This window comes from Osmerus eperlanus, chromosome 7 (assembly GCF_963692335.1).
Source record: "Osmerus eperlanus chromosome 7, fOsmEpe2.1, whole genome shotgun sequence".
Taxonomy (NCBI): domain Eukaryota; kingdom Metazoa; phylum Chordata; class Actinopteri; order Osmeriformes; family Osmeridae; genus Osmerus; species Osmerus eperlanus.
In genome coordinates, this window is record NC_085024.1 from 3277821 (window position 1) to 3291989 (window position 14169).

The following is a 14169-nucleotide window of genomic DNA, read 5'->3' on the forward strand; positions in this document are numbered from 1 at the left end:
GTAGTATGTGTTTCCCGGGCAACACAGGCTAATGTCATGATGCTAATACTTCAGTGAAATAGTAGACTACTGTTTCCGAAAGTAGATGTACTTCCTTAATAATATCAGCTTATACTGTACATTACACATCACAATTGTGTGTCATATCACAAAGTAAAATGAGTAAATAGTTATCACCCTGGCCTCTTTGCTTGTGGCGTTTCTGCAGCTGCCTTGCAGTAAAGCTATAGTTAGCCTAGCTATCCCCCAAGTTAACAGATGCAAAACGAATGTTCTGCCAAAGGTAGTCACGCGTGTTTTCGTGACGTTAGTGACGTAGTGATGTTAGTAACGTCAGTGACTGTGGCTAGCAAATTATCCACCGTTAGCTTCACTTTTCGCCACAAAAACTTAACTTAAGCCCAAACCATGCAACGGAACGTAAATTCCAATACAAGCAACTCAATCGCTACCAAGACAAAACTTTTGACACCTACGTTGTCTATGTAGGCCAAATATTGACTGAGTTTTAGGGGGGCAAAAAAAAAAATAAAAAAAAAATATAATATATATGTGAGAGAACAAAGGTTGTGCTCTCGCCGAAGGCTTGAGCACACCCAAATATAATCATCGGACGCAACCGCCATCACATATGTTGACGTGAAAGAAAGGTTCTGCGAGGTGAAATCCTTTGGTGTGATTAATAGCGCAGCCCGGATCAGAAGAGAACACCCTCACCTCACACACACATTCTGGAACACCCTCACCTCACACACATTCTGGAACACTCTCACCTCACACACACATTCTGGAACACCCTCACCGCACACACATTCTGGAACACCCTCACCTCACACACATTCTGGAACACCCTCACCTCACACACACATTCTGGAACACCCTCACCTCACACACACATTCTGGAACACCCTCACCTCACACACACATTCTGGAACACCCTCACCTCACACACATTCTGGAACACCCTCACCTCACACACATTCTGGAACACACATTCTGGAACACCCTCACCTCACACACATTCTGGAACACCCTCACCTCACACACATTCTGGAACACCATCACCTCACACACACATTCTCTAGGTTGGAGAGGGCTGGCCTGTTGTTACTAAAACTGTGAATGATGAAGAAAACTGGCTGGCTGGGTGACAGGCATTGGAAGTCAAAAAACTGAAACGCTGAAATATTTTAGGAAAAGAGAATTGTTTTTATAGAGACTGATTCAGTTAAATTACTTTAATTATATTATAGTGACTCACCAGCTACACCGATAGCGAGTGGCGGACTCAGGATACCTGAGGGGCAGGGGCTTAACCTTTGTGCTGCCTTCGGGTCACATGACCCAAAGGTTCATAACGAACCACCGTTGTGTTTACCCAATTTTACCCAATACAAAAACAAATAAAAATAATTTTATTTTAACCTTCGCAATGTGGGGGGTCTGAGACAGCCCAACGGTTAAAAGAAAATGCTTCACTTTGTTTTTGTATGCGGTAAAGTTGTCGCAATATGACGGTGGGTCACAATGACTGATGGGTCAGAATGACCCGAAGATAACACAAGGGATAAAATAAAAAGGGCACCAGCTGCATATGGGGGGGCACAGGGGCATTGCACCATCTGCATATGGGGGGGCACAGGGGCGTTGCACCAGCTGCATATGGGGGGGGCACAGGGGCGTTGCACCAGCTGCATATGGGGGGGCACAGGGGCATTGCACCATCTGCATATGGGGGGGCACAGGGGCGTTGCACCATCTGCATATGGGGGGGGCACAGGGGCGTTGCACCAGCTGCATATGGGGGGGCACAGGGGCGTTGTTTGACATGAAGCTCTACTGGGGCACAGGCCCCTCATTAGAGCTACTCATCACCTTTCTTTGTCTTCCAAGCTTGCTGCGTACAAGAAGTGTGCAACACAAGGCATTATACAAACTTCCCTTTCTTAACCCAATATACAGTATGTAAAGTTCAAGGAAGTGGGTTTGATATCAATTTAGGCAGGGACATCAATAGTAAATGCGAGATCAACATTTTCGCTATAATTTGCACACAAAAAAAATCTTAATAAGTAATAGAATACGTTGGACTCATGTTATTATGTTTGAGTCCAAATAAGAAGCATGTTTTCTCCGCTGATCGGGCCTGTGGAGAGAACACTCTAGAAGGGACTGTGGAGAGAACACTCTAGAAGGGACTGTGGAGAGAACACTCTAAAAGGGACTGTGTGGAGAGAACACTCTAGAAGGGACTGTGTAGAGAGAACACTCTAGAAGGGACTGTGGAGAGAACACTCTAGAAGGGACTGTGGAGAGAACACTCTAGAAGGGACTGTGTAGAGAGAACACTAGAAGGGACTGTGGAGAGAACACTCTAGAAGGGACTGTGTGGAGAGAACAATCTAGAAGGGACTGTGGAGAGAACAATCTAGAAGGGACTGTGGAGAGAACACTCTAGAAGGGACTGTGTCACGTTGTCTTGCAAACTGGGACTGTAAAGGACCTTTTATCTGCCCTTTATGTTTAATCTACCATAGGGGCATCCAAGAGGGCACTTTGGCTAGCGTGTCCACCCTAGCCCAGTTTTAGGTCACAAGCAAGCCTGACCTTTGATAATAAAGATGTTGAATGATGACTTCATTCATTGTGATTCTAGCAACATTGAACAGCGAAGAATGCACGCACGCTCCACTGTAAATCGTGTTCGCTCTCATCTCAGGGGCTGTTGCTAAGGGACTGGTATCTGTGGGGCGCTAATCTCGTTATAAAAAACATTATAAATGATTATCCTTGACCTTGGGTGTTGTAAGTGCTGTAAAACAATGGTACAATAATTCAGTAATAGGTTCCGTGCAAATTATAGCTTTTTCAAACGTCTTTCACAACTGACTTAACCCTTTGATACACAAGCTATGCTTACCCCCTTTAATGCACAACATGGGTCTAAAATGACCCGCATTCATTTCCTATGACATTTCATGTATGGCTGAGTGTTTCTTTGCTATATCTTTTAAAATCAATTCATTTCATTATTTAATAATCCAATTATTCCTTTATCTTGTTTTTGAGTACCACAAATTGTATAGACATGGGTCTAAAATGACCCATATGGATTCACTATGGAATTTGATAGAAACTTTGGATATTTGCAATTTGGAAAATATTTACTGTGAATAACTATTCACCTGCCACACATTGGAGAAGCATCAAACAGGAATTCATGGCCTCTATCAGTTTGACCCTCCTTGCAGGGGAGGACAAGAGCCTAGATGTGGCCTTGCGAGAGAGTTTTTGGATCCAATTGCAAAATCCAATGTATAAAGCCACCATGGGGCTAAAGATATTTGAGGATATCCTCAGCTTCATAAAGTTTGATGATAAGAGCTCTTTTTGTGGCTGGGTGGTAGTTGCATTTAGTTTTTACTCCACATCTTTCCATCACCTCTTTAATATACTTTTGGAGCTGTGACTTGGCCTTCATGCGCCTCTTATGTGGCATGACAAGGTCCTTGTCTAGCTCCTTGATGAACTGCTGCTTGGTCACACCACCCATGTAATCATGGTGTTGTTGTAGAAGTTAGTGTAGGCATTGAGGGTGGCAACATCCAGCACATTGTGCCAGACAACTCTGTGTTCTCCACTTACATGAGTAGGTGCAAACTATCTGATCCATTGTGTCCACTCCTGCTTTTATTTTGTTACAGTACTGGATCACAACATGGTTGTCATCCACTGCTTTGCCATCATGCATGGTGCTCAGAAGGACAACAGCCTTTCCCTTCTTCAGCACATAGCTCACCATAGTCATGTTGCCATTGAATCCAAAATAACCCTTGTGCTGCCTTCGGGTCACATGACCCAAAGGTTCATCACCTGTCAGCACCTGCCTGGTCGTCGGTCGGCCAACGCTGGACCTGGTCGCGAGTCTCCCGGTCCTGTCCTACATCTATAAAGTTGAACAATGGATTTTGGTGTTTCAAAACCCATTGACACTGTATGACTATGTTTAGCCTGTGTTCTGCTCCTCTCTCTCACCAACCGTCTCTGGAGGAGGGGATCCCTCTCTGAATTGCTCCTCCCAAGGTTTCTTCAATTTTTTCTCCTGTTGGGAGTTTTTCTGGGAGTTTTTCCTTGTCTTCCTTGAGGGTTTAGGTTGGTTGAGGGGCAGTTCTATGGGCGTATGTGAAGCCCTCTGTGACATGCTTGCGTGTAAAAAGGGCTATACAAATACATTTGATTTGATTCATAACAAACCATCGTTGTGTTTACCCAATTTTACCCAATACAAAATCAAATAAAAATCATTTTATTTTAACCTTTGCAATGTGGGGGGTCTGTGACAGCCCAACGGTTAAAAGAAAATGCTTCACTTTGTTTTTGTATGCGGTAAAGTTGTCGCAATACAACGGTGGGTCACAATGACTGATGGGTCTGAATGACCCGAAGATAACACAAGGGTTAAATGGCAACATGACCATGAAAAAATTTGGAACTTGGCATCTCCCTTCATTTGGATGTCTTTGTGACTCGTATGTTCGGCTTGTTCCCACAATGTTCAGGTCTACCACATATGGGACCCTCCCATCGCACATCCAGAATATTTTAATTCCACATTTTGCAGGCTTGCTGGCCGGGCATGTATGGCACACACTGCTCATCTCTGGTGACAAAGTTACTGGGAATGAACTGTCTTCTGCAATTAGCCAGGAGACAGTCACACACATACCTGAATGCTGCTATGAGATGTTTTTCTTGTTACAAAGCCCTGTTCCTCTTGTCATCAAAAGTCAAGCTGGTGATATCATATCTCTTTAGCCCCATGGTGGCTTTATACATTGAATTTTGCAATTGGATCCAAAAAAGCCACATCTAGGCTCTTGTCCTCCCCTGCAAGGAGGGTCAAACTGATAGAGGCCATGAGTTCCTGTTTGATACTTCTCCACTCTTTCCCTTTTGCTGTTGCAGCTCTTCATCTCAAAGTTGTTGCATTTCAGGACCTCATCAATGATGTCACTTGTGAACATCTCCCAGCCTAAAAGCAGCTGTGTTGAGTTGTGAAATGTGTGACAGGTGAATAGTTATCCACAGTAAATATGTTCCAAGTTGCAAAAATTAACTAATATCAAAAATTCCTATAAAACTCCATAGGAATACATATGGGTCATTTTTGACCCATGTCTGTAAACTGAAGGTAGTAACACAAAAACAATGGTTGTTTATAAATTAAGAAAAGAAAGAAGAAAAATAAGTATTTGTGGCAATAAAATACTAGATATTTAATGTATACTTGGAATATTAAATTATGAAATTAGATTATTTCTAAAGACATGGCAAAGACACACTCAGCCATACATGAAATATCATAGGAAATGAATGCGGGTCATTTTAGACCCATGTTGTGCATTAGAGGGGTAGTGTTACAAACAATATTTTTATTCCAAAAGTAAGAAAGAAAAAATTAAAATAAGGACTTGTGATGACCAAAAAGAAGTTAATTGAGGAATACCTGGAATACTGAATGATTAAAACATTTCACTGTAACTTTACAGTAAATTACTGGCTACTAGTTGCATTACTTTCACAGTAATTTTACAGTAATGTATTATAAATATTTCACAGTAATGTACTGCACATGTTTCACAATAATTAACTGTAAACATTTCACAGTAAAATGCAAGACAACTACAGCAGTATATTGTAACTTCACAGTTGTCCTGTCATTGAATTACTGTGATATAGCAGTATGTAGCTGTTTTTTACTGCCAGTAATTTACTGTAAATTTATAATTTTTAATTATACATTTAAATATTGTTTATTTACACTTTTACTGTAAAAGTAATGCAACTAGTAGCCAGTAATTTACTGTACATTTACAATTTTATTAACACTGCAAAATACTGCAAATTTGACTTGTTAACTGTGATTTTACCACACTAACGTGCTTTGGATTTGCTAAATTAAAAGTCAAAGCAAGAACTAAGACAACAAAGACGATACTCATTTTAACTTTTTAATAATGAAAAAAGTATTAAATTCACTATTCAATTATACAATTTACTATACGGCTGTCCCCTTAACATACATTTTCATTAAATTCACTTTTCAATTATACAAGTTACTATAGGGCTGTCCCTTAACTTAAATTTTCATAAAATTCACTATTCAATTATACAATTTACTATAGGGCTGTCCCTTAACATACATTTTCATTAAATTCACTATTCAATGATACAATTTACTATAGGGCTGTCCCTTGACAACTATTTCATATTTACAAAGACCACTCAAAGTCAACAAGCTTTCTTTGGAGTGTGCTCACATTTCGGCTTATGCCTCCACGCCTCTTGGATTTTGAGCCTTGCTCTGGGTTAATGCCCAAGAAGCACCTGTAAAAGATAAGCAAAGACAACTTTCAGTTTTACAGATTTAATATTGCATTGTTTATCCAAGGCACATGCAGTGGTGCCCCTTCCCCTTTAACCAAATCGTACATGAAATAATTTAGTATCTTGTGGACATTTCCTAAAACTCATCATTCATTCATCATTCATCAAAATCAGTCTAGGTAATAAAGCATTGGAGGCAGGAAAAAATGCCAAATTAACAACCATAAATGCTATCCAAGCAAAATAAAAAGCAATACAGTCCAGTGTTATTTTAAGTGTTACAATACCTTTGGATAAACTCCAAAGTGCAGGAGCCATCCTCAGGATATTGCAGGTTCAAATTGTAGTAGCTTGCAAAAACCGCAGGTATCCCGTTGATAAAGCGATCATGTGGTCCCATCACCACCTGTCCTTCAATGGATAACATCCAGGTGCTAGGCTTCATCAGGTCGCCTGAAGGGAACAGAGATACCCATCTATCACTACTGTAAAGAAGTGGAATGCTGCACAAGAGAGGAATGCTCTCTTGAATTTCATTCATTTAAAATGTTCAACATTGAATGCTTTTGAAAACTGTGGCCCACTCACTGACCATTGTTATTGGTCTAATTGACTGTCTCTTGCACACCTGACACCAGAGAACATTAAGCCTATTTAAAATAACCACATACAGCTCAAAATATCAATATCAAATCCAGATGTCAACAATACCTTGGACAATCAAGCAGGGGGTGCTTGGTAACGTCACTGTCCTCTGCACATCAGCAGCTGTAGCACACAGCTGTAAAATAAGAAACAACACACATCAATAGTTGCATATGTTCAACATGGTGCATAAGAGAATGAAATGAAATCACGATCACTTTTTTAAAAATAAATCTTTTAAACAACTTACATCATTCTCAAGCATGATGGAATTCTTGGGCTCTTTGAAATATGCCATCAGGAGCATAAGGACACATGCAGCCTTGTCTGAAGTCTCTGGCTCGTAAGTGTTCAGGACATCCTCGATCCCAGGACGACGGCTGTGTTCCTGGAAGAAACGAATGGCTGTACTGCCTTTTCCGTTCATGGCCTCTTGCAACTTATTGAGGATGGAGACATCTGTCAGCAGACCAAAGTGGGAGTAAAGGCCTCTTTGCGAGAATAGAAAAGGCCATTCCTCCTTTATTTCTGCAATGGCTGGTGCAGGCACACTGTTCAGGTACCGGCGCTGAATGATGTAGGTCTTCTCCATCAGAGGGCCAGCTCTCTCTGCCCCGCCCATCCCTTCCTCTGAGTAGATGTTGCACAGTTGCCTTTTCATTTCATCCAAGGTTGCCTCGGTCTCTCCAGCAGGAAGTTTTTCAGGACACCACCTCACACATCCGTACTGATCCACAGGGCCTCTTGCCATTTATCTGGCCCCCTCTGCCACTCCAATGTGGGGCCTTCTCTCTCTGCGTCGCCGTGCAAGAGTGTTTTTTCTATTTTTATATTCTACTCTCGTTTTAATTTGCTGAAGAAGAGAGTGACAGCCATCTCCAATAATGTCTCCTTTTCCCCCAACATCGGCAAAAGTATTCGGATAGTCCCTTACAATGCTCCGGGCAATGCTTTGACACATTCCTCTGGTGGGGTTGGGATCATTTTCCAACATTTGGTCCACCACTACCTTCACCATATCTCTTCTGTCCCCTGGTGATGCTCTTGTTTGATCTGCCACTGCTTTTTGAACTGCTGCTGGCGTCTGGTACCATCTGACCCGGAAGTTTGTATACCATTGCTGGCCAGGAATTGTGGGTGACGACAAAGATGATGAGGGAACTTGAGTACTTGGTGAGGTACATAGTGAGGTACATGGAGTATTTGAGCGGAAAGAAGAGCATGTGCTTTCAGAACTTGATGATGAGGGACATGAAGATACTTGAGCCAAGTGGAGAGGCAATACCAAAGTCTATGTCAAGCACTGGAAATCCTAGAAGTGACAGAATAAGAAAAGATTATTAGATATACAGAAGGAAAAAGTTTGATCGAGTATTCTTGCTGAAAAAAGTTTCTGTTTGTACAAGTAAACTTAAATGGTGCAATTTGTACCATTCGGCTGTTAAAGACCAAATGTTCATCAGCACCCCTAATGCTCAGAAGAAGATAAAAATTATACTAAAACTTTGTGTTTATTTGAAGTTGATGTCACGTGTTTGTCCAATGTTCACATTACACTGTCAAAATATGGATTTACCTTCATTCTGAATGCCACTCAGCAGTTTTCGACACTGGATTGGTCTGAGGTATTTCTCCAGATCCTTTTCTTGTACCAAAGCAAGGTCTGCCCTGGTCTCCACTCCAAGCTCTTCAAACCCTTCCACCAAGGAAGTCAGGGTTTCAACAGGAAGGCCTGGTAGAAAAGATAAGACTGCTTCCTTGATCTCTAGATGATTCATTATCTGAAAGATCAGAATGTGTTAAACATGAATTAGTTTCCATTGTGCACAAATGGTCTGTTTGTGATTAATTTAATAGTTGATTAGTCATCGATTGATTCGTGATGAACGCACTCTTTCGGCTACTAAACAAAATTATAGATTACGAGTGTAAGAAATAAACCCAACCGTCATTCTCTATGTTTCTAACTGATTCTTAACTAATACATTTACTAAGACGGTTTCTTATTGGCTGATACCCGCCAGCCTTTCTTACAGTCCCGTTTCTTTTCTCACCTGGCTGCTTAAACTGAAAAAGAATGGTGAAGGGCATGTAGCACAGTCCACAGACAAAGCACGGTACCATCACACCTTCTCCTACCCCCGACAAGGAAAGGGTCTTCCCCCTTTGTCCTTCTCCCAGAGGAGAAGCTTCAAAGCTTCTGGCCCAGCATGGGGTCAGATACAGAGGCCACACGGCCCACAGTATCAGACAAAGGATTTACAAGGAAGAACTTTCTTATGTGGATTTACAAACATATTCTCAAGGACTACATGGCTCATGGACACTATTTCAATGACAGTAGTTGATGTGTTATAATGTGTGTTTTTCCCATTTACTTAGAACGTTGTTTAATTGAGGTTTGATTATAACTTCCCTTCAAGTATAGTTAAGTCAGCCAATCTTGATATCAAAATGATTGTACCATACTAACAAAACCATTTACGAATGTTGTATTGTTATATTCTGAAGTTTGAGCATTCCATGGACAGTTGAAATAACGGAACTCAAAAGGTACAGCTACTTCACACCTAGGCAGATCTCAGGACGACGCCCAGGTGGGGGGAAACTGACCAATGAAAGAGGTCACCTTCACGGGGACCCCCCCTTGTTCTTTGGAGTATAAAACCCCCAAACGTACAATCACCCTCGCTTGTTAGTAGGAATTAAACTGAAGTGAACGCGTCATTTCTAAACTATTCCTCTCAACCTGCAAATTCACTGAGCGCCCGGAACTTTGGCCAAAGATTCCGTTGTTCTATTTTCGTTGGACGATAACGAAACCATTGACTCTACCCTTCTTCAAACCGACAAAAGTAACTACGATTTGCAATATTTCTTACCTGTGACATATTGGCATGTTGTGATTAAATTGTTGATGTTTGATTGTAATTTACAAATGAGTTAGCTTAACCCTTGCTAAGTCAGTTGCCCTTGCTCGTCCATTGTTACCACAAAGGCCTACCTGTCCCTCTCTACCCCTCTCTCTCCCTTCCCCCTTTACACGCGCTCTACACAGCCATTGTGTTGCTCGCCCTCATTTGCATCCAGCCACTGTACTACTCTGACTAACCCATAACTTATCTGGTATTTGTTCATTATAATTACATTCTCCTAAATAAATCATTGTGTATAACATTCGCGTATCACTCACGTTATCTGATCTGCTCTACTTTCATAGAATTCACGACTTAAGATTAGACTGATTATTACGAAGGCTATTATTTAAATATTATTCAATAAGGTTTCCTCTATCCCTTTAACAATAAGAGGTGGTGCCCCCCCCCCCCCAAGAACTACATACTTTATTATAAATTAAGTATTGCTAATCTTAAACGAGCAAACCCCGCTACAGGCAATTAGTGACAGGTCATGCACTTTGTAAGCTGGAAGAGGATGGTAGTCAAGCAAATCCTTGTGCTTGATGCAAACATAATCCTCTTGGGCTGCTCCTAATTCACAGTAGATGCCCATGTCTATCAGCTTTAAAAAAGTATGTTTCTCTGTCACAAAGTGCACAGAATCTTGGTGAACAATGACCAGGTTAATTTTCCCAACATAAAGTTCTTCATCTTTGTTCTCAAGCAAAACAAACATCCCTTTTTTGTACACAGTGCCCTTCACTGTTACACTATTACAAGCCACTGCAGATTGTGACTCAAACTCATAACTAGCTACAGATGCTCTGATCCTGTCATTGTAATCGTTCACATAAAACTCTGTACCCTTTTCTACTTGTATAGGTGGAGGGAACAGGTTTCCTGCACTCAAGTAGGCTTGCAGTAGTTGGTGTCTCTCTGCCAGAGTTTTGCAAAGACTTTTGAAGTTGTGTAATTTTCTGGCACACTGTTTGAAAAACGTGTGTTTGCTTTCAAATCTTAGCGTCCACAGGCGGATTAGTGGCCCAAAATGTATGATCAGCTCTGGATAATGGCCCAAATAATGATGCTTTGGCTTTAGGGGATGGTCAGGGAACAGCTTTTTCCTGTAGTATATGTACTCTTCAATGATGACTTTTAGATACGCTACCTGGCCTGCTGTAATGGCTGGTGCACAGACATGTTCCACTATTTCTCTTAGCTGCAAAATGAGCTGCCATACCTCATTGTCACAAGGATTCTTTATCCTGTCACCTACCAAGAGAGGTAGCAATCTAAGAAAGCACCAGTTTTGAACTGCATGCCCACTTAATCTCTCACAGCCAGGAGAGAGATCTGCCGGTTTGTCGTTGCCATCATTTCCTTGGTATTTGAATTGGTTCTTACACCGATTTAATTGAAGGTAAGTAAAATGCTTCTCCTTGACTAAAGTGTCAATAAACAGAGAAAGGTCATAAGAGACGATACCCTCAAACAAGTCATGGCCAAGGCCTGGTGAAAGGCCAGGCTGGCAAACATGGAAATGAGCAAGCTGATTAAAAGGAGAGTCAGACTTAATGCCGCATATGGAGTTGGTGTCACTAGTTTTTAGATCATCCAAGTGACTTTTGTACAGTTCTGCTGTTCTAACGGTACCACACTCGTTCACAAATATGCCCCTATCTATCTCACAGTACCGACAGAAATAATCAGCCCGACTGAAATTTTCCAAAAAGCCACCAATACAGTGGGAGCCCAAGTTATCTCCCGAAATGGCAACCAAAGTACCTTTAACTGCACTGCCATCATGCATCACAAAACCTCTCTCCTCCAAGACTTTGAGGTCCTTGATCAGAGTTTCAAACACTTTGTTCGTACCAAAGTACTTAAAATCACGCTCCTTACAGAGGAGGACAAGTTGCATTTGATTGATGGTCGACCTATAGTGTTGGAAAATGTCTGTCAGGGTTGAGTAAACTGCTAACACTTTATGTTTTTTTTTCCCTGAACCAAGTGGGTTGACCACCTCAAATGCATCTTGGTATAGTATTATACCAATTGAGGAAGGCTCAGATTTCAGTAAAAGATTGTTTTGAAATCCCTCTCCATCCCTAACATCCTGATAGACATCAGGAGCAGAGGGTTCCAACCGGGTGGCGGCATACTGGTCTTGAACAGACTGACTTTTAAATAGTGCAGTCAATGTCTCCAGCACAGGTATGTATTGTGCAAAGCACTCTTTGCCGTTTTCATCAGTTCCTAAGAACTGTGGCACAGGATCAACTTAGTTGAAACTCTTTTTAAATGCACCCTTCCTCTTTATGTTTATGTGCTCAGAACTCCTCTATTATAGAGCTTGAGTAGATCCCCTGCATTCAATTCATCAATAATGTTGCTTATAGTGGCTTCAGGAATTCCAAGTACCTTCAACTTCTCACTCAAAATGCTAAAGAAATGTGACAGGCCAAGCTCATGGGCATTTTGAAAGTCCCCAATGATCGTTTGTATGGTACTTGCCGGTAACAATAGCTTAGCTTGTAATTTTAAGTAGAGAAGTGTAAGGTTTCATCCACAGCAAATGGCATTTCTGATTCATGTTGTTCATCAGAAATATCAAAACATGACTGACTAGACTCAGGCTGATTCAAAGGCTCTGTGGGAACAGACTTATCTAGAACCAACTCATCCAGATCCTCTACACGTCTACTTGCGTGTTTCCTGGAAACATGTGATGCAAAACTGGATGCAACTATAAAGCTGTGGTTGCAACCTCTGAATGGGCATTTAGTTTCCAATCCGTCTTTTGCGTGTGACTTCAAATGCTTTACAAGCAAGGTCACAGTGTCACATTTAAAAGCACAAGACAGAGCCACACACTTTAAGGGTGTATCAAGTGGCTTGCAATGCTGCAAAGATCCTGGTCCTTTGTGGTCTCTATACATATGAGTCTTCAGAACAGTGGCTTTCCGGTACATCCGAGGACAGTCAGGTACACCACATTGATATTGATAATAGGGAGTGTTACTGTGCAGCTTTGTATGCTGAGTAAATTGAACAACAGTCTCAGACACATGCTCACACGGGTTAAATTTACAGTGGAACATTGTTTACCAAAAGGCTGACAAAATCAAGAAAATGAACTGGCTAGCATGGGCATGAAATAGGCATGATATTACCTTGTCAACCATGGATCAGCAATACGTTAATTGAGGAAGGCAATGGAATGGGCAGAGATCTCGAAGTGGGCTGAAATGAAAGAAAAAATTATGAAAATTAATGAAACATATATTTGCATCCAATTATTGTCAGCTAAATTATTTAGAAACTATACCTTTATTGATGCACTGCATGCTGACAATAATAATACTGAGAACAAAAGAACAAAATGTTTGCTCAACTCCTATAACTTTCAGACTTCCCATGTATTGTTTTATATTTTTTACCATCAACCTGTAATTGGCTTAACAACGACATGTGGAGACCATTAACTTTAAATGGAAACACACAATTTGAGTTTTCAATGTAGTGGGAAGATCAAGATTTTAACAATGTAGTACTGTCTTTGTATATCTGGTGAAGGGGTGTAGCATGGGCCAACATAATTCTGACCATAATTCGTCATTAGGCTTCTTAAAAACTTTTAAAGGAGTGAGTTCTATTACCGACGCTTCCACCAGAGTGAGTTACTTTTCTAAAACGGAAGCTAGCTAGCTTTAGTTAGCTTCCGTTACCTAGCAACCTAGCATAATACTTGTAACAATGCTACTACCTGCTAGTGTTACTTGTTAGCCTCCTAATTGTAAATTTTGAAGCCATACTATAGCGTTTGTCATCTAGTTTTGTCTATCGGAAAATAGTCGTTGGAATGTTCAGAATCACTCATGTGTGACGGTACTCTGTGGGGCACGCTTTCGAATGATCACGTATGCGTGACGCTACTCCTGGTGGTCGTTAAAACCGCGGGTTTTAACGACCACTGCAAAGGAGCTGCAATTCCTGTGCAGACAGGAGAACCTAGCAGAACAACCATCTCTCCAGCTTTCCATCACAGCCAAAGCCCACCTGAGAGGCCACGACAGCTAGCCAGACTCGTTAGATCAGAGAGGTATATTAACATCGCATCGTTTGAGTATCGTAAAAGTCGAGACTTCAGGGCCCCGGGTTCTGGACTGGATGGAGTGCTACAGAGATGGCGTTCTGCTAGGTTCTCCTGTCTGCACAGGAACTGCAGCTCGTTTGC

General features: G+C 41.4%; 1 protein-coding gene across 1 annotated transcript; it reads right to left on the bottom strand.

Annotated features, from left to right (window-relative positions):
* Positions 1–6272: 6272 nt before the first annotated feature.
* Positions 6273–8868, bottom strand: si:dkey-15h8.17 (uncharacterized protein LOC100034454 homolog). The gene is given in 5 exon segments (XM_062466532.1): positions 6273–6387; positions 6675–6840; positions 7099–7168; positions 7283–8292; positions 8588–8868. Coding segments are annotated over 5 exon segments (1584 nt in total). The 5' UTR covers positions 8811–8868.
* Positions 8869–14169: the final 5301 nt, after the last annotated feature.